Consider the following 20,960-nt stretch of genomic DNA (forward strand, 5'->3'; position numbering starts at 1 on the left):
AAGTCTCCAACTAATTAAATAAAGGTGCTCCGAGAAATTAAAATCATGCTTTATTTCTATTAAAATTTATAAACTTATCAACATTGCATTCAGAATCATACATAATTACAACCACTTTTTGACCACATGAGAAAAAAAGGAAAAGTTTAGAACATATATATCAGCAACTGGTAACCCGTTATTTGAAACGGATGTACTCTAAATTCTGGTATTCTCGAAGAGAATTTAAATCGTGGTTAAAATCTCAAGTAGTTACTTTTAATTTACATACAGTAGTATGTCAAAATATTATCTTTTTGGGACCATAGGTACAGTAGAACCTCGATTAACCGAGGTTTTTGCTAACCGAGCAGATAATGAGGAAATTATACAACCAACCGATCCTTCATCAAGCTGCTAGTGAAGTGGAGCATATGGATTAGGATTTTAAGGATTCAAAGACGTTAAGTTACACCAAAGCTGTAAAAGCTCTACTTCTCTGAAATATTTAGAGCAGAGAAGATATATTATGCCAATAGAAATTTTCTTGCTTAAAAATTTGCATGAACTAGCAGAAAAAACAAGACTTTTACAAAGAAAGGTAACAGACTTTTTTAAAATTAATAAAAAAGAATTTTTTCAATTTGAAAATAAAAATATTTTCTGAAAATTCAATTAACTTTCTAATACTTACTACAAGTTATTTTCCTATTTTAGTTTTTTAACTGTAAATCTTTTTAAAAGTTCATCTTCAGCACTTAAAAATATTCTATTGTATTTTTCAGTAACACAATTTTTAATACTTGCGATCCCAACAAGTTTTTATACCAAGTTTCTATTAACTAAGATTTCCGACCTACGTGGCCCTAGCGGTCCCAATTTGCTCAGGTAATTGAGGTTCTACGTTAGTTCAGATTTTTGGAAATAAACAAGAACATACTGTTTAGGAAAATATGCCATTTAATCAAATAAATGGTTATACAATATGTATGTAGTACATAACATACAGTACAGTTCTTAAAGCTAACATTTAAAACAAGATATAAGTCCCATTGTTAACTGTAAATAAAGAGAAAATGAAAAATATTTACAGAACTTTATGTACTCTGTGAGGAACTATTATACAGTAACTAAACAAAGGAAATTGAATGAATTTTTGAAAAATACAGCACTAAGAACTACTTTGCACTAAGTTGAACGAATTTCTGGAAGGAAAAACTGAAACTTATTTCAAAAAATCACTAATTTTTGGGTGAGGGCTTTGAAATTCTTTTGAGTTTGTTAAAATTTACTGAGTCTGTGTTTAGATTTTTGATGTTCTGCTGTACATGAATATCAAATAGTCAGTAGTGACAATTCAGGGGGGGGGGGAATGATATTACTCTACTTTAAATTAAAAAAGTGGTTATATCATTCCAACCAGGTAAGTTATCAAAATTGATTTTAACTAATAATTCATAAAATTTTTGTTTAAGTTCAATATGTTTTACAAGATGTCATTATGTGGCATAATATACAGTGCAATAATATAACAGTAATAATACCAAAAGTAGAAAGTAGAGACTTAATACAAAGCAATTTTGAATATATTGAAATGCATAATTAAGCAAAATCTGGACACAAAGCTAGGGACAAATTTGGCAAAGCTTTCCCATTATTAGGGGAATTAAAGAAATGGCTTTCTCAATAATTTTGAAACATAAAAATGGGATTAAGCATTGCAAAGTAAAAACTTATATTTATTTTTAACAATAATCATGCATTAAATCTAGTAGATAACTGATAACTTTTCCATTCTAAAAGTCAGATTTAAATGCAAAATCCTTTCATCAAAATTGAAATAAAGTATCACAATATACATTCAGTAAAATAATTTTACATTTTTGATATAAAATTGAAAATGTGGAATGATTTTTTAAAAACTAATTTGAAATCTAATTGCAACTTAAAAGAATCAAGACACTAGGCTGTGGCAAGTTCTAAATAAGATTCTAATCAACAAATGTTTTTAAAATGGAAATTTTTTGAAAGTTATCACAATGTAAAAAATACTTATTCTTTTAATTAAAATTTTAGACATCACCATAAGTATACAAATCATGTAATTAAACTATTTAATACCAACATACAAAAGCTAGAATGAAATATGTATTGATGTCCATTTCCATATAACTGGCATCATAATATAGAATTTTATGGTGCCCGCACCAATGTTTCAAACACTGCACAATGATTTATAATATGAGTTTTTTTTTTCTTCATCACTTAGCCCCAATGGTTAATGCTTGAGTAACCTTTTCCTCGCAGCTTTACATATTTTGTAGCAAAACAACGCCTTTCATTATAACCAATCTTAATGACATGCAAAGAATGGTCAGTTATTTTGAATTTTCACAATCTTATTTCGGTGTTTTACTTTTAACAGAAGCATCAAATCAATATTTTAGCATTTCAAAATAAATTTCTTTCCAAACTTGAATATATTTTGTAAAAGAAAAATTATGTAATGTTACTAAAAAGTGATAGTTTACTTTTTTTTCTGACATTTGAATAGTAATAAATAACAATATTCTAAATTTAATATCAAAATTGAAAACACTAAATCATTCAGGAAATCAAACTTACAATGCATGATAATTTTATCCTCCAGTTCTTTAAAAAGTTTGCATCCATACAAGAGCATGCTACTAACTTGAATATCAAATAAAGAAATTAAAAATATTTCCTTACCATTCTCCAAAAAAATATTAATTGCATCCACTGATTGAAGCAGTAAAATAAAAGTTCACTTTAAGTTTATTTTGCTAAATTTGAATAATATTGAGAACCCATTCACAATTTGTTTAGCATAAATTATTAAATTAAAATGTACATAAACAGTTTTCCAACACAAAATTGCTCTACTAAAGAGAACCACAATGCCTTTAAATTTGTTTAATTGTTTATAAGATCATATCAGTTTATATATTTCAAGGAAATGAATGGTTTTTGAATCTCTATACTATCCTTATGTGTTTTTTTAAAAATATATATTAAGCTTTTTGTAGTGTTTGGTTAAGTAATAAATTGTTCAAATAATATTTGTATTCAATGAGCTTTTAAACTTAGAGAAATTTACTACTAAAAAGTAACCACTTTTAAGAATTTTAAAAATGAGAAACTTTTTTTTTTTTTTTCATTATTTCTAATGGAAGTAGAATCTCTTTACAGCTCCAAGTATAATAATATAATGGAAATGATGTCAATTTAGAATAAAGGTTGAATTTGTACTAATGAATGCATGTCAAAGTATGTTGAGAGAAAGTAACAACATTCTTATTTAGTGAAATTTTCACTTCCTGTTAAAATAAGTTCTATAGTTTAGAAAAGTTCAACTGTTTAACAGATTTATCCAAATTTGTCATCTTTGTTTTATTTTGAAGAAATTTTCATTATTTGTTTATTTTAAGATAAAAATGGATTTGTGAGTCTGTTAAATTAAAATTCCTTGAGTATTATTGTCTTTTGAATGAAAACATTCATTTCATCTTTTAAAAACCCATCGTAATTGCAATTATTTATACAACTTTTTAAATATTTTAACCTCACATTTTATTTAAGATTTTCAAAATTTCTAGTTCAATGTTTGATATTTGCAAATAATTAAGGTATGCTTTATGAAACTCATAATATATTAAACTTATCTACGTAGTACAATCCAAAAGTTCGATGACAAGTTGTATAAAACCTTACTCTGAATAGTTCACATCACTGAAGCACATCCACCTTCAAAATAGTCACCTTGAGCGACTATGCAGTTTCGCCAACATTCATATAAGTTTTGGAAGCACTAAGTCTGGTCGTAGCCCCATGTGACTTTTACCTATTCTCAGCAATCGAAAAACATTTGCAGGGACGCTGCTTTCTTTCATTAGATGAAGTTAAAGCTGCATTACAGGAGGTTGCAAAAAATGGCTTCCAAAAGTTATATGAACGTTGGCAGAAGTGCATACTCACTCAAGGTGACTAATTTTGAAGGTGGATATGCTTCTGTGATGTGAACTATTCAGGGTAAGGTTTTATACAACTTGTTCTCGAACTTTTGGATCATACTACATATGTAATTGTCACACTTGTCAATATGTTCTATCTCCTCTTAAAATTTATACATCCATTTTATGATTCACCTTGTATATGAATATTGAAGGTACTAAATTGGGTTTAAATATCAATGTTTTTGAAAAAAAAAAAAAACTCGGATGATGAAACGAAAAACTTGTATTTTGTTTAAAAAAAGCAATACGAATTATACTTTCAACAGTAATGTTGCAACATTGACTTAATAAATAGAAATTGAATTCAACTGACAACAACTATAAATCTTTTAAGAACACAAATCTTATATAAAAATGGGTATTTTTATACAACTTAAAAGATTGAGTAACATTTTTAAAAATTTGTAACACTAAAATTCTATACAAACATTTACATTTTACTAAAATGAGCATGACTCATTTTCAAGTATTGATATTTTTTTTTCTGGATACATTACACAATTACAACAAAGTTTTAAGTACAAAAAGCATTCAAATAGCACAAAATAAAATGCCTTTAAAGTGACCAATGTGATAAATAAGCCGATCAATATGTACAAATTACAAAAATATATCGATTATCATGTTCTTGTTTCCAATGCCAAGTAACGTATCTCAACACTCAATCTGTCGTATGTACAACTGCAATTATGCTGAATATAATTGGAAATACAAATAGTTTTCTAATTTGTCATAGAATACCACAAAACCATCTTGATTTTTTGATGGGCTCATTGGCTTTTAATTGGTGGCCACATGCTTTGGATGGCTGAGTTGCTTCCTGCAAAGAAAATTATTTTCATTAAATGTTCTTTTTTATATTCAGGATTTAAAGTAGGGAAAAAAAGGGGCACATTGTGTGTTTTACTTAGATAACTTCAAACAATAAATCTTGAAAAATTCTCTGGTAATGGCAGTACTAGTCTACTCCAAGGCCAAACTTTTAGATTAGAGCAATGAGACTGTTTATGTTTCTGTGGCGACAACTTCTTTGTTTTGGCATGTGTTGTATATCATATTGTCCTTGTCTTCTTCACATGAAAACATGGTTTGAACTAAGAAGTTAAACTTAATTATAGCAAATCACTACATGAACATACAAGCAAATTTATGGCAATGTGAATAGTCCCATCAATAATATTAATATCAGTGTTGGATATTATAAGTGTTTAAAAAAAGATGTGTAAATATTTATAAGTATTATTTTTTAACAACCGGTTTGTAAATTTATTTTGGAACAACTTGGATTGCATTTTAGTTCAGATTTGAACAGTTCTGGCGTATTCCCATAAAAAGAAATCACAAGCTGTGTGATTTCTTTTTATGGGAATACATCAGAATCTGTTTATCAACCCCCTATGCTGAAAATACTACAAAATCTTCAAGACAGCATTTGTGCAGCATTGCGAACCATGGGTCATGGTAGAGTGATACTCCAAAATGTGTGGAACAAACTGGATTACAGGTTAAATGATATCGTGTAACAAAAGATTCCAACAATGAACATTTTTGGTACAATGTGCTCACAAATTGCATATTTGTGTCTGAACTTTATTGGGAAAAAAACTTGGTATAATTTTCTTTCAGTTCAAACACCACTTGAATTGATTATTTCAGAAAGGGCATAAGACACTTTTTTTTTTAAATTGAGTTAGCAGTGGTTTTCCCATATTTGTATGCAGAGACATCAACTAGTGTAGCAGGGAAGTCAATCCTTGTACAACAAAGCACTTTTTTAGGAGTCGCATTTTTCGTCTAGTGCAGAAAAGGCATAAGCCCTGAACTTATGTCTTTTCTGCGCGAAAGAAGAAATAGTAAGACGCAATGGCAAGATAATAGAAGAACTAGATTTTTTTGGCATAATAAAGTAAAAACAAATAACTCTTTTGATCAAGCATAATTTTGGTTATGGTAGTTCGAGAGGGGTGGGGGATTTGAAATTACGGAATCGGAATGAAATTCGCTAATTTTTCATTGGTTTTATTAACATCTCTAGGAACTGCAAAAAAAAAAAAAAAAAAAACTGTATACTTTCAGTAAGGTATACGCTGGGCAAAATATGAACAGGAGGACTTTTTCTAGAAATAACACTGAAAAAATTTAATAAGATTGATGATGACTTTCCTCTGAGAGTCTCTCTTTGTTTGTCCTTTGCGACCGGGATTTTAGGACAGTAAAACAAATGATAAACAAATATGATGGATTATTACCATGTGAAATCTAATCTCTTATAAGTGAAATTCTGAAATTGCATCAAGATTCACCGTCACATCTGTAGGAAACAATGACATCTGTAACTGCTTAAACAGGTGCCCTTCATTTTTTAAGAGGACTTCAGAATTGAGATTTTGGAAAAAGATTCTACTGGGTGACAAATGTTTTAAATTATCAACATTCATGATGTTTAAATATTCGATAGAACATCAAAGGAACGGTTTCAAGCTATCTTTTTATAGATGGTTTTCAAGAGAATATTGCAAAGTAATGCTTGTCGGCTGAACTACCTTTGCCAATAATGAGTATAAAGGAAAAATTTTCATTGTTGGAAGAAATAACAAATATCATGATGATTATTCAGTGCAATTTTGAACATAGTCATATTAATATGTGAATCAAACTTGGTACATAGAACTAGACAAGAGAAGGATAGAAAAAAAGATTTCCATGGTGGATTTCTTTGATGAATATAGTTTTATACACATGTAAAACTTTTGCTTTTCATCTCAGTTTCTTAGTTTTAATAATGAATTTATGAATAGACTTCGTTAATTATTTTTGTCACTTTGTTATATATTTTTTTACTATCATAAATCAGTTTGAAACAAATCTGTTTCACTTGATTTACATTTTCATCATTCTAAACTAGTCTTTTAGGATATTTATTGCAGGAAGGGCATAAGTCCAAATTAAAAAATAAATAAATAAAAAATTAGTGACAAAATGACACATAATTTAAGGTGAAGTAATGATCCTACTTGTGGCTAGATTAGTCATAAAAAAATTCATAGAATTTAGTTCATTTCTTAATGAAATAATCACTTTTCATTGATTTCTGAAAGGTTGCCTTAGTTGGACTTATGCCCTTTTGAAATAATCGATTCGCTTATGGTAATATGTGTAGTATTTTTGAAAATATGAATTTTTGAAATCAGGTATATCATTTGTGCTTACACTAAATATATATTTCATATAAATTTGATTTGAAAAAAAATACCATTTTCTTCTCCATCTTGGTTTTAATATCTCTGGCCAAAGACAGGAAAGCTTCTTGAACATTAATACTATTTTTTGCACTAGTTTCCATAAACCGGATTCCATATTCAATAGCTAACTGAAAAATCAAAAGATTTACAAGCACTCAATGCTTTTTTCAGTACATAACATTTCTACACTTTCATATTTAACTTCATTTTCATTACAAAAAACACACATTATATCATTTTATAACTAGTTTTTAGCAATTAGTTAAAACATTGTAGTTTTTATACCAAGCGGAACTGATACACCCCAAAGAACATACACTCGAAACAATAGTTCAACATCATAATCAAAACGTAAAGTAGAATATTTCCTGTCAGAAAACACTGTGAGGAAAAAAAAAAGTCGGTTCATCTGAAGTAAAAAGAAACAGAATTTAAATGTTTAAACTTTCGGTCCTTCCCTTTCCTTCGTATAAATTGAGGCATAACAGTTTGTGCATTGCGAGACTATATATTCTCAGGAAAATAACTGGGTAGGAAAAAATTCGATTTTAAAGAGTTAGACTACCCTACATGAGTAAATAAGGAACCAGACCAGTTTTGTTCAATAAATCTCTATCCACTTCCCTATAAGTTTTTAGTGTTACCTAGCTAGATCTAGTTCAGTCAATCTGTTTGCACGATTTGCTCGTAAATGTATGTTATCCATTTGCAATAATGAAGGATTCTTTTTGAACTTTAAATATACTGTTATTGTTTTACTAGTTTAAATCAGTGTTGCTCAACTTTTTTTTACCCGCAGCCAGAACAAACATAAACTTTAATTATATTTAAATCTTTTCTAGATAGCATGAAATGATATGCCCCCCCCCCTCCTTTTTTTCAACAAATTTCATAGATTTGGCACCTTTTCTTTTTCCTCTTTGTCACAAAGTGTATTTCACTTTACACTTCTTTTTTCACGTGTCACTGTTTTTCATAAGAATGTTACACTTTTTATCATCCCTTCTCTCCCCCTTATCACAAACTCAATTTCCCCAACACCCCTTCCCATCAAAGCATGACATTTGTTGAATACTGCTATTTAAAATTCTGAATGATTTTTAAAAAAGCAAGTGTTTTAAACAGGTAACATAAAGACAAATTTGAATTTAATGTTAGCAGATAAATGGTTTTTCAACCTTTATCTAGGTGTAAAGTTTGAGATTTTGTTGATGTTATGTAAGTTAATTTTATTCCTTACTAGCCGCCTGCGGCGACCAGCTGGTCCGCCTTTTTACGCCAGGGGTGCCGCCTTCGGCGGCTGCTTAAACAGTTTAGCGACGACATTAATCAATGTTTTTCTCTATTAATCAGTATTATCATTCGTTTTTTTACGCCAATGTTGCCGCCATCGGCGGCTGCTTAAATAAATTTCGTGGCGGTGTCAATCAATCTATATCTATCTATCATTAATAATTTGAATAAAATATTTTCTAGATCTGTCTCCAGTTTCGTCGTTTGGAATATTTTTAAAGGAGGGGGAGGGGAGACACAAACAACGTACAACGTACTCTTCATGCAAATTTTGTCGAAAAATAACAAAAAGCACTTCCACTTTTAGGTGAAAGCATTGTTTTTTCAAAGTCATGGTGTATGTGGGGGAGGGAGGGGGGCATTGACATCCAATGTGCAAGCAGCCACCTACAGCGGCTGTTTGGCTAACTTGTCATTTACCTTTTTACTTCAAGTTTGCCGCCTTCGGCGGTTGTTTAAATAAATTTGGCAGCAGTATTAATCAATCCATCTCTATCTTTTTTTTGTGCCATTCACATTTTTACGCCAAGATTGCCGCCTTCGGCGGCAATCTTGGCGTAACTTTACAATCTATCTCTACATTTTCTTATCCATCTCTATTTATTTTGACCTCCTCACCCATTTCCTAATAAAAACAAAGAACACTCAAAAAACCGCTTTTTTTATTTAAGTAGAGCAAAAAAAAAAGCTCAAATTCCCCGTAGTGTGCAAAAAGTAGCGTTTGACAAAGATAAAAAAAATCTCGCTGTTTTTATTGAATTAATGCGCACAACTATGAAATGTAACGTAATATAGATACAGCGAAAGCTCCAGCTTGGGGGGGGGGGGGTGGAAAAAGAAATAAATGCAATCCCTAAATAAAACAAAAAAAAAAGGAAAGAAAAAAAGCAAGCGCTGTCGAAAAAACACGTGGTCATCACGTCAGAAAATGTAGAAGTAAGCTATATAGTAAAAAAAAAATATTAACATTGCTTGCGATTAAGATTCCATTGTAAATATCGAATCGAAACCCAAGTAGTGACGTCACAGGCATAAAAGATTGAAGAACGCTTTTTTTCGACTGATGCATGAAAGGACATGATGTGTTTAGCATTAAAAAAATTGTAAAAAAAAAACTATTGCGTATTTTTAAGAACTTTTTTCTTTTGAAGAGGGCGAAATGTTTTTACTATTGCCAACTTGAATTTCAGAAATGAGGCTTTGATACTTCCCACAGGATGACATTAGAAAAAAAAAAAAAACCCAGAAAAACATGCAAATTAAAGGTTTTTTCAAAAATTCATAAAAAATACAAAAATTGCTCTATCTTCAAAATTTTTTTGTTCATCATATTTAAAATTAAATTTCCGACACTATAGTACCAAAAATATTTGTCTGGCGCGATTGGTTCGGGGTCTGTGAGGTTAAAAGTACTAAAAAGTGCTAAAAATCACATAAAACATTAAATAACTTTTTTTCTAATTAAAATATCAAAAATCGAAGCCCGAGGTGCACAATTTCAGCAAAAACTACACTTGTATACCGAATTTCATCTTTCTAGGCCTTACCGTTTTCCTGGGATGCGCGCCACAAACACACACACACACACATCTTATTTTATTATATGTATAGATATTTTTACAATATTTTGAATTACTTTAAATGTTTGCATCAATAATATTTAAATGCTTTCTTTTAAATTAGCAAAACTTGATTTTTCTACATGATGAAATTTTTTTCCCAAAAAGTAGGCATTCAAAACATTAAAATTGTAAGATAACTTTTCAGATATCAAAAATACACTAAAAACGTAAAAAAATTACTTGTTCTCCTCTTTCCTTGGACACTTGACGTCTGTCATTGACATCACATTTGTTGCCTAATATCATTTTTTCTACATCTGTGGATGCATGCTAGTAGAAAAATAATGGTATATTAAAAAAAGATAAAAATACTTTTTACTGTAATTTTATATTTCTTACATATAGTCTGAAAACTACACCAAATATTAAATTTCAACACAGTGGATAAATTAGTTGTACAATTTCAAGTTATGCATATTTCTAAACACAGTTCAATACTTCATGGGATTTTAAAGATTTTTTAACATTGTTACTTGCAGTGGCTCTCAGTGTAATAAATTATAGTCTTTGCAGACCACCTTTCCAAAAACGTTATGCATCTCTAAGAGAATAAAAAATGTTACATCTTCCTTTCCAGATAACAAATTAATGAGCTAGATTCATAAATCTAAGTGCTGAATTTCATATTAAATAAGACGCCTTCAGCACACTTAACCACCTGCTGCGCTTCATGCAGTGATGACATCATATTTTTATAGCATCTATAGGCTTGGGGGAAGAGAATGCCAAGTCATCCACATTTTGGATGCCAAATATTTTAGGCTGTGACCATCACTAAAGTCACAGGACACCCAACAGTCAATTAGTAACGAATTTTAGCTGGACATAGATAGAGATTGGTACGTTTGGAATTTAATAATGTAGCATAGATGATGATGAACACGAAAAATTCTTTTTTTTTTAATGAAGCAATATTATAATGACAAAGTTCAAAAAAAGAGTGGTGCTTCAACTGTTCTTACAAGATTGAATTACTTAGCTGCTATGACAGGGGTGCACCTCCCCCCTTTAAGGGCAAGGGTGCACCCCTTACAGTATTACAGAGACCCCTCAAAAAAAGCAAGAGCCCCCTAAATGAGAAAAACACCCCTCAAAACACCCCCCCCCCAAAAAATTTCAATGGCGCAGTCTGCATCATGGCCACCCTTAGATGGGCACACCTGGCTATGGTATACAGGGGCGTAGCTAAGGGGGGGTTTTGGGGACAAACCCCCCCCCCCCCCGAAAAGTTAGTCTCAAAAAAAAAAAAAAAAAAAAAGAGAAAAAGAAGAGAGAAGAGAAAGGAAAAAATTCCAAGCGATTACACACACACACACACACACACACATATATATATATTTATATATATATATATATATATATATATATATATATATATATATATATATATATAAAAGAAGTAACCCCCCCCCCGAAAGTCGGGTCTAGCTACGCCACTGATGGTATAATAAAACACCACACTATTAGAGTTGCCAACAGCTTTATGTTTCATTTTACAGAGTCAGGACTTGTCTTTTTGTGAAACCCTTCACGATATGTACAGAATTCTAGTTGAAAAACGTTTTACACTGTTTATTTTTACGTCACAAGTTCATTTATTTACGAGTTTCCTCATCAGTAGTTCAGTTAACTTTATCAGTTTTTAAGTCAATAGATCCTTGTTTTTTAAAAAGCTAAATTGCTCAATACAACACATCCCATGAGTGATAGATTATGTTTGAACTTTAAAACCTATGATTTTTCAAAATGAGAAAACTTTCACGTTGGTAGAAAATTTTCCCCATGACAAACAGCTTACAAAAACTGCAGCAAGTTCCAAAATTAAAAGGTAGAAAAATCTAAATTACTATAGGGAAAATATTTATACAAAATTAAAATTTTAATTTGGTAACAAATTTAGTTATAAAACTTAAAAGTTCACATTCTGAATATGTAAATTTTACATAACACAGCATTTTCTTTTAAAATTATAGCTCAGATTATACTCACTTCTTCAATATTTCTTATCCAGTTCTTGATATTTTCAAATGATCTTTCATTTGTAACATCATAAACCAGCATTATTCCCTAAATTCAAAATACATGTTTAATGATAAATGGCTAATGATTAAAAAGTTTTATTAATTCATTAGTAGAAAAATCTACACATTAATAAATGTTTGAATTAAGTAAATGTTCTCACAAAAAACTTAAAAATAAATGACTAAATAAATAAACCTTTAGTTCAAAATTGATTTGAGTATAAGATAAGATGAATGCACTATCAATTGCTAGAAAAGTAGCAAAAACACACAAAAATGTCCATAAAAATAACTGCATCTGTTGTATGTGAAAGTGAAAGAAGAAAGTTGTCAGTTTGATATACAAACAATGGTATCATTAAAACTGAATGTAAATAATAATTTTATGGATATCTTTTTATACTCCAACTTTGGGTAATATATCACATCTCACAATCAAATCATAGTGTGAATACTACAATGAAGTAACTACCATTCAGATTTTTTTCATACTGCTCCGAAAAAAAGTGAAGAAATTAATGGTTTTTCACGATTTGCGAAACCTTTATTTAACTGTTATAAACCTACCATTTCTAAATTTCATTTAATTATAAATATTTAAGTCTTTTTTTTAAATGAAAAATTTTCTACAAAAGATAAACATTCCATTTTGTAAAATTTGTAGTTACCTAGTTGCTCATATTTTTTTTTCTTTAAACATTAATAATCTAATGTTTACTACAACTAAATATAAATTGAAATTTGCATAGTAAGTAATAACATTACATTAAATTAAGATACTAATTGATTAAAAATTACGTAAACATTGTGTTTAATTAAAACATTTAACAAATGATTTTTTTTTTAATTGCAAGGCTTTAATGTTTGTGTTTTAAAAAGTAAAGCTATAAAAAGAAACAACATTAAAAATTTTCATAAATTTTAAAATAGAAAAATAACACATGAATATTGATGTATTACTAACACTTCTGCTTTATAAGAATTTCATAATCAATGTTTTACTTATCAATTCCTTAAAAATACTTTTTTCTAAAACCTATTTTATATTTTTACCAAAACAAGCTTATAAAAATAAAAAAGAAACTGTTTCAAGTAAAGCATCTTTTTAAGTCAAGATTGAAAAATACAGAACTTTTTCAAAAAGGTTATCAAAAAATATTTAATTAGTCCAATAAATAAAAAATTCATTTTATAACTCACCATAGCTCCTCTGTAATAAGCTGTTGTGATTGTTCTGAAACGTTCTTGTCCAGCTGTGTCCCTAAAAGATTTATTTTGAAAAGATCATTAAATTTATACACTTTAGTAAAATTATAAAAATATGATTCTATTATGATGTGAAACATAATTTCTTTAACTAAATTTGAGTTTCAATAACAGAAGGGGATAAATAGAACAGTTCAAAACAATGGTTTTGCATTTGAATAATTCACTTTTCTCACGTTCAAAATGATAGAGAATCAATTTCTGCTTGCTGCATAAATCTCTGCACTTTGGCCAGAAGAAAACAAACCTTAATTTTAGAAATTTATATTTTTTGATTTTAAAAGCAACAAAATGAAGTTGGCTAATTAAACTAGTATTTCATGTGAGAATATGATATAATGATTAAATTTCTTCATAGACAAAAATAAATAAATAAATAATATAAGAATAAATAAATAAATAAAAGAAACAAAATACATTATCTTAAGAAGGTTACTCTATTTCTAATTTTAAATGTTTGATAAATATAACTCACCATATTTGAAGCTTAATTTTTTTCCCATCTAATTCAATTGTTTTGATTTTGAAATCTATACCTATAACATAAGAAATTTTTTTTTTAATGATTTAATTACTTAAATCAATACACTCAATAAAAGGTATTAAAGTTCAACCACTTTATGCTTGAGCAAGATGCAATTTGTCTAGACATCACCAAAACAATGAAAAAGCAGTAAAAAATTCTGCTAAAGTAAGTCCTTTTGAATAGCTTTTCACAACAATGCAGGCATAAAAAATGCATAAATATCACTTAAGCATTTCTTAAGTACTACTGTCCAAAGAAAGAAATACTTACAGAGCAAATAGTGATGGTACAAAGCATATATCTAGCATGATTTTATTAAAAGAAGAAGAGTTCAAAGAGGTAATCAATATTAACACATTAGAGCTAAAATGTTAATAACAACAATCCTTATACTAAAAATAAACATAACAAATGTAATAATAATAACTCAATGGAAATATACCCCATAAAAGTCGCACTACACAGAGAGCAGAATAATTGAGGCTGGCGCTTAGTGGATACACACAATAAGGAGAAAAACAAGGCTTCTATTTAAAACTTATAGATCATTTAAAAGGTTTTTGAAGGTTATTTCAAAAATTTTTTTTGAAGCTTCAATATTTCTCTGGAGGATTTAATGCCTCCTCTACACTCTTGCACAAGACCCTGAGACAGTGCGAGATTGAGAATCTGGAGGCAGCTCTTTGCTTGGCGTGTGGTGCCTCGCCTCATGGTGCCTTCGTTTTCTGGCGGTAAACACACACAAGTCAAAGGAATATCCCGTGCCATGATGGCGCCGCCATCTGTTTGCGTGCAGAATTTTCTTTGTTTTTGTTTTTAGCAAGTATAGCCCATTTCTTCTCTTTGCTGCTTGTTATGGCTGGTAATATTTAATATTGTATGGGCAAGTTGCTTATTATTTTCTGCTTTTTATTTAATTTTATAATTAACTATGAAATGCTAGTGTTTTATTTTAGTACATTTATATGAAATGTTTAAGGTTGCAAATCTCTAAACATATTAAGAATTCTTAATCGGGCTTTATAATTATTTGTAAAACTTAATTCTCAGGTTTTATCTTAATTTCCCCTGTACTTTCAATAATTCATCTGCACTTGAAACAGTATTATTAAAATGAGTTAATTCAGTTCAACTGCTTGAAAAAAAAATGTTTTTGACAGTACTCATAAAATTCATAACATTTTTAGCTGATTTACATATTGCTATGTATGCATCAGGGCTGTGGAGTCGGAATGAGACTGATTTTGAGGTAACAGAAGTCGGAGTCGTTGGAAAACAGGCCGACCCGACTCAGGGCTTCTTTATTCTTTTTAGTTTTCAGACTCTCCTTGCATTTAAAAAAAAAAAAATAGACTACCAATTCGTTTGATTACATATGTATAAAAGTCTACTAATAGAAAATAATTGTCATTGGCAACCAGCTGGCTTGATTGTTTATCGAACTTTCTGTAATGGCTACCTACGTCGTCCCTTAGTTATACCCACCAGATGAGTATCACCCCGGGCGGACCATCCCTTTTCAAGAAAGTTTTTCGACTTGGCAAATTTTCATTTTTCCTTTTCCTATGAGAAGGAAAATTAATTTAAAAAAAATCAATAAATAAATAAAAAATGCTGGTGTTTGAGTTGGAGATTTCAAAATCCAGGTGTCGGTGTCATCCACTTTCCTTCCGACCCCGCAGCCCTGGTATGCATGCTTACTACATCAACTTGCTTCAAGTTTATTAAAAAATATTTTTTGTTACTGAAGGATGAGACTAAACAATGTGTTCTACTCCAGTGACACATGCAAAGAGGGGGCTAAGGGCCTTAAGCCCCTCCCAGAGATTAGAAGCAATTCAGAAATGGCCATAACCCTCTTGACCAGACCAAAGAAAAGGCCTAAAATTGCGTTTTTTGGTCTTGAATTTTGGAAATTTTAGGAAATGGTTGAAAATAACTCTTTTTCAAATACAACACAGCTGTAAAAATCTTTTCCCAAAAGAATTTTCTCTCCACAGGAGTCATCTTTTTCTTTATAAAAATAATATTAATTGCGTATTTCTTTATTCTATGTTTTTTCTTGATTTGAGCATAATAGGATTGTTTTTGAAATTTTAAAAGTATTTTTTTTTTTTGAAAGAGCATGCTTAAAATAAACTAGGGTCTGACAAGTTTCTAAATAATTTGACAAAGTTTGATGTTTTAAAAAATTATTTTAATCTATGCAATTTCATTTTTTACGCTTTTGCACATGGCATCACAAATAATGAAATACCATTCACAAATGCCATAAGAGCGGAGCGCAATATTTAATTCGCTTCTTTACTCATATTTAGTGGCAACGATATGGTTGATAGTAAGCGTAGAGCACAACATTTAGTTCGCTTCTGAATTATCATAACCTAGAAACGCGGTAGACAGCAAACGTAAACATTCAGCGCGCCAGGGGAAATGCGCCTTAGTACATCATTTGTGACGTCATAAGGACCACTTCTTGTATGAAAAATTGGACATTAAAAAAAATTAATTAAAAATTAAACGTTTTGAAAATAAAAGATTTCCATCGCTCCATGTTTTTTTTTTTTTTTTCTCATTCTATCAACTTTAGTGACTAAAAGTTGTACTTTTGACTGACGGAAATAACCTCATTAGATTGGTGTGTATCTTTCATGATTTGAAAATTTAAACTGATTTGTAGTTCGATAGATAAAGAGAATGATAGCATTGAGAACAGAGGGGGGAAAAAATCTAATCTTTGCTGAAATTTTATTAAGTCAGTTTATAATTAAAATAAAAACAGTAAATAACTTTGCAAATTCGAAACTTAAAAAAAAAAAAGAACTACATGAATCTGGGAGGGGTTGGGAAAATATTGATTTTGACCCTCTTCTCTCATCCGAAAAATACTAGCCCCTCCCGGAAAAAACAGCGGATTTCGCCACTGTTCTACTCTTATATTTTAATTTTCCGTTCAATTGCATACTACGTTTGCAAAACAAATTTACCAAAGTTCAAAAATTTCTTCCACTTCTTTTTTGCCTACTTGATATAGTAAATATGCACACACATCGCACAAAAGCTGCAGCTACTTCGTGGTCCATTTTGTAAACAAACGAAGCGGAGTTGACATTGACAGTTGGAAAAGTGCGGAAATGCTAGTGATGTCACTGGCTGCTTTGTGCGCAAAACACTCGTCCGAGAGTGTGTACGGCTTTCTTGTTCAGTGCTCCCCTCGATGATACAAAACCTCTCGTACTCTCCAGGGAGAGTGGAGCAGGCATAAGAATCTTAGATATGTTTTGCACATGCTACATAGAAATATTCTTTCCCAAAATTATATCAGCATCAGCATTAATTAAACAGGAATATAGGCGAATTTGCATTAATCCCAAACATTTGGAAAAAAATCATATTTTTTTTTAATTAAAGAACCATTTAAATTTTCATTTGATTATTTAAAATTTTCTTACAATGTTTTTAAAATTCAAATTGGATATTTCAAAATTCACATTACCAGAAACCAGACAGATTACGTGGGAAGTAAACTGTATTTTCTTGAATTAAAATTTATGCGAGAAGTAATATGTAGTATTTAAAAAAATCTGAAATTATTTCAGAAAAAAAAAACACTAGGTCCTACTGAAAAAAATATAGACAGGGAAGAGAAAACCTACTTTAAAAAAGTAATTAAGTAATTTTTAAAAAGTGCATAAATTTGATAGCATTAATAACAAATTCAATACCTTTGTGCTTGAAAATTAAATGAATAAATTACTAACATTTTGATAAACAAAAATTGCAAACTACTGCAGAGCCCCAAAGCAGAATACTACTCAATTTGCGACATATGTCTCAGAACAGATGCCTGAGCTGCAGTAAATGAGAGAAAAAAACTCAAACAGAGTTTCTGCAGAAATTCCAGAAAAATCTGTGTAGCATTTCTGCAATAAGCTGCAAATTTCTGTAGAATTTCTATATAAACTAGATTTTCTGCAAATATCTTCGAGCTTAAGATATAATTATGCAAAACTTCTTCAAACTAGAAGGACATCTGAAAATTTCGCAAATTATGCTTATTTGGTGGAAAGCACACGCAAAATGTCGGAATTTTATGTGTCATTTGCAAAAGTTTTACTTTGAACTTAAAGGAATCTGCAAAGTTTGTATAACATTAAGATATTTGCAGAAATTCTACTGATTTTTGCAGAAAATCATCTTTGATTGAGTGCACCTGTTTTATGCCCTTGACCGCTGTAAGGGATGAGTTTTTTCTAGCTTTTACCGGAACTCTAGCCTTCTGTATGTTTCGTACAGTTTTCCTCCTTGTTTCACTCTTTCAGACCTCAGAGCAATCCCATATTTCTTATAAATCTGAAAAGATCCTGATTTTTCTTGCATTTTTGATTTCCTTTCCATTATTTTTCCCCAATCCATGTTCATCCATCAATTTCTGCCATAAATGCATGTTTTGGAAACATGGCAACATTGAAACATATGTCTCGCCGAAAATTGTGTGTCTTGCTTGAGATTTCAATCTGTTTGCATCCTGAATATCTACGTCAATTATTTCAAAACTTTTGAGATATTTTAATATATGCTGCCGTAACTCGACTCATTTAATATATTATTTTAGTAATTCGTTCATTTTTAAACATTATTTTACTTGTTTATTCATACTATGAAAAATCAACCAAAAAATAAAAAAATGTGATTTGACACATAGAATAGAATGAATTTTAACAAAATTTTACATGTTTGCTTTTTTTATGCATTTAATTTAGAGAATCTTACACGGTTTAGGTTTTACAACCTGTTCAAGTTTTGGGCATTTTATAGTTTTCAAAATCAACTAATTTTATAACATTTCTATGTGTACAATGCTAGAAGTACTTGCAGAACAATTTTGGTCAAATGATTTTACCAAGGCCGAACTGGGTGGTCGACAGGGCGCGGGAAAGCTGAGTTGAAGGCTGCCGACTGAGCCTCCACAATATCTAAGAAATCAAGATTTAGTGTGGACTTTTTAAAAGGATAAAAAATCATTGAGAAATAAATAAAGCCCTTTTTTATTGCAGAAAATGTCCAAACGAGAAGTCATATTTTTTTGCAAGTTCAAAAATTATACGAGAGACCTCCCCCCTCCTCCTAAAGAGTGTTGGCGCATCCCCTTAAATATTACTGATTACCCCCTAGAAAGAGACCCTCCCTAAAAAAAAGAGGAAAGCACCAAAATACCCCCTGAAAATTTTGGATAACACCGCGGGGGGGGGGGGGGGTGAAATAATTTCTAGTTTCGAAGAATGAGAAGTTTTGCTAAATTTTTCTCAACATTTCTTTCGAAAATTCATTGCTTGTTCGTCTTTCTTCTGAAATGCATCATTCACTAGTTCAATAGCATTAGGTAACAACACCTCTTGCAGTGATACTTTTTTTTTCTTTTGTGTTGTCAATTGAATTTTTTTCACTGACGTATCTGCTGTTGTTTAAAACATGATGCTGTCATTTTGTTACATGAATTTGTCAATTCCTTAAGCTGACAAAGTTTTCTCCGTGCAATCGATATGCATGCCCAGGTTTTTTTTTCTTCCCATTTCATCCCTGCATATTCAACATAATTTATCAATAACCGATTTGATGCTTTAAAAAAAAAAAAAAACTATTTATAAAAGCTCTTCATTTAACATTTTTTTCTTCAAATAAATTTATGCTGGATTATCCATTACTGGTAAATTATCTACTTCCATGGCTGGGGAAAATATGAGAAGATACACAGGAAAAAGGCAAAAGAAAATAACAAATAAATAAAATAATAATAATGAGAGAGCAGGGGATTTTCTTTTTAAAAATACATTATCAACAATAATAACCCCAAAAATATGAGAAAACAGGCAGAAAACAGGAAAAAATGCTTTTTTTTTTGTGAAACAGGAAAACAGTAGGAAACAAATATGTGGTCTGCAGTGCCTGTACATGGAGACTAGGAAAAGCAAGAGAATATTAATTTACAAAAATCTTTCTAATAAAATATTTATCCCATTCACAATGAAATACTATTTTTTTTTTAAATATTCTAATGTCGATACAATTTTGTGATTTTACAACTTAAACACAGGATTGAGAAAAAAAAAACGTGAAAAACAAATGAACATTATTCAATGTATTAACACTTCTTTTTAAATCAATGTTAAAAAACACAAAGTAAATTTAATATGCAAATGATCATACTGCTTAAAATATATTTTTAGGGATGCGAAAGAGTTCCGATTGATAATGGTTGGACGATATGTAGTATCAATGATTATTGAAGATATGAACAGAATAAAATTAATTTTAAGAGTACAAGTACAAATAATGTAATTATAAGATTTAAATTTTAAAAACTGCGTACACGCAATGCACCGAGCAATAATTAACATACACAATAAAATAATTGATGCACATGAATAACCGGCTTCAAATGAGCAGAAAAACAACATACCAATCGTTGAAATAAATGTCGAATTGAATGTGTCTTCTGAAAATCTGAAAAGTATACACGTTTTACCAACTCCAGAATCCCCGATGAGTAACAATTTAAATAAATAATCGTAAGTTTTTGCCATTTCCTTTCCTTGTGAGGCTGTCAAATACTTTTAATTGATGAGTAATTCCGAAAACTTACACACTTAACACACTACGTACTGACAACATACCATTAGACAGTCATTAGACCACAAATACATATTTCCACGTTCGTAGAATCTCCAGCGACATCTACAGCTCAGTCTACACACTTCCGATCGAGATAAATGTTTTCCGCACTTATTACTTTTAATATTTTGCAAGAAGGTTTAAGGCAAGGAAAACCTCAAGATGTACAAACAAAGTTTTATTACTGATAGAATTAATTTGTGTATTTTAATATTTGAAGCAAATGAATTTCGTTTTGTGCATTTAATATGCAAAAAAACGAATAAAGTATATAAAAACAAGGTCTTCCAAGCAGTAAGCTTGAA

General features: G+C 30.1%; 1 protein-coding gene across 1 annotated transcript; it reads right to left on the reverse strand.

Annotated features, from left to right (window-relative positions):
- Positions 1-39: 39 nt before the first annotated feature.
- LOC129221616 (ras-related protein Rab-8A-like) lies at positions 40-20,644 on the reverse strand. Its single transcript, XM_054856137.1, has 7 exons — positions 20,444-20,644; positions 13,933-13,993; positions 13,392-13,452; positions 12,160-12,237; positions 10,351-10,440; positions 7,267-7,383; positions 40-4,833 (listed from the first exon to the last, which is right to left on the reverse strand). Exons 1-7 carry the CDS (start codon positions 20,565-20,567, stop codon positions 4,744-4,746), a joined length of 621 nt encoding a protein of 206 aa, XP_054712112.1. The 5' UTR covers positions 20,568-20,644; the 3' UTR covers positions 40-4,743.
- Between the last annotated feature and the right edge of the window lie 316 nt (positions 20,645-20,960).

The sequence above is a fragment of the Uloborus diversus genome, chromosome 4 (genome assembly GCF_026930045.1).
Source record: "Uloborus diversus isolate 005 chromosome 4, Udiv.v.3.1, whole genome shotgun sequence".
NCBI classification, from domain to species: Eukaryota; Metazoa; Arthropoda; class Arachnida; order Araneae; family Uloboridae; genus Uloborus; species Uloborus diversus.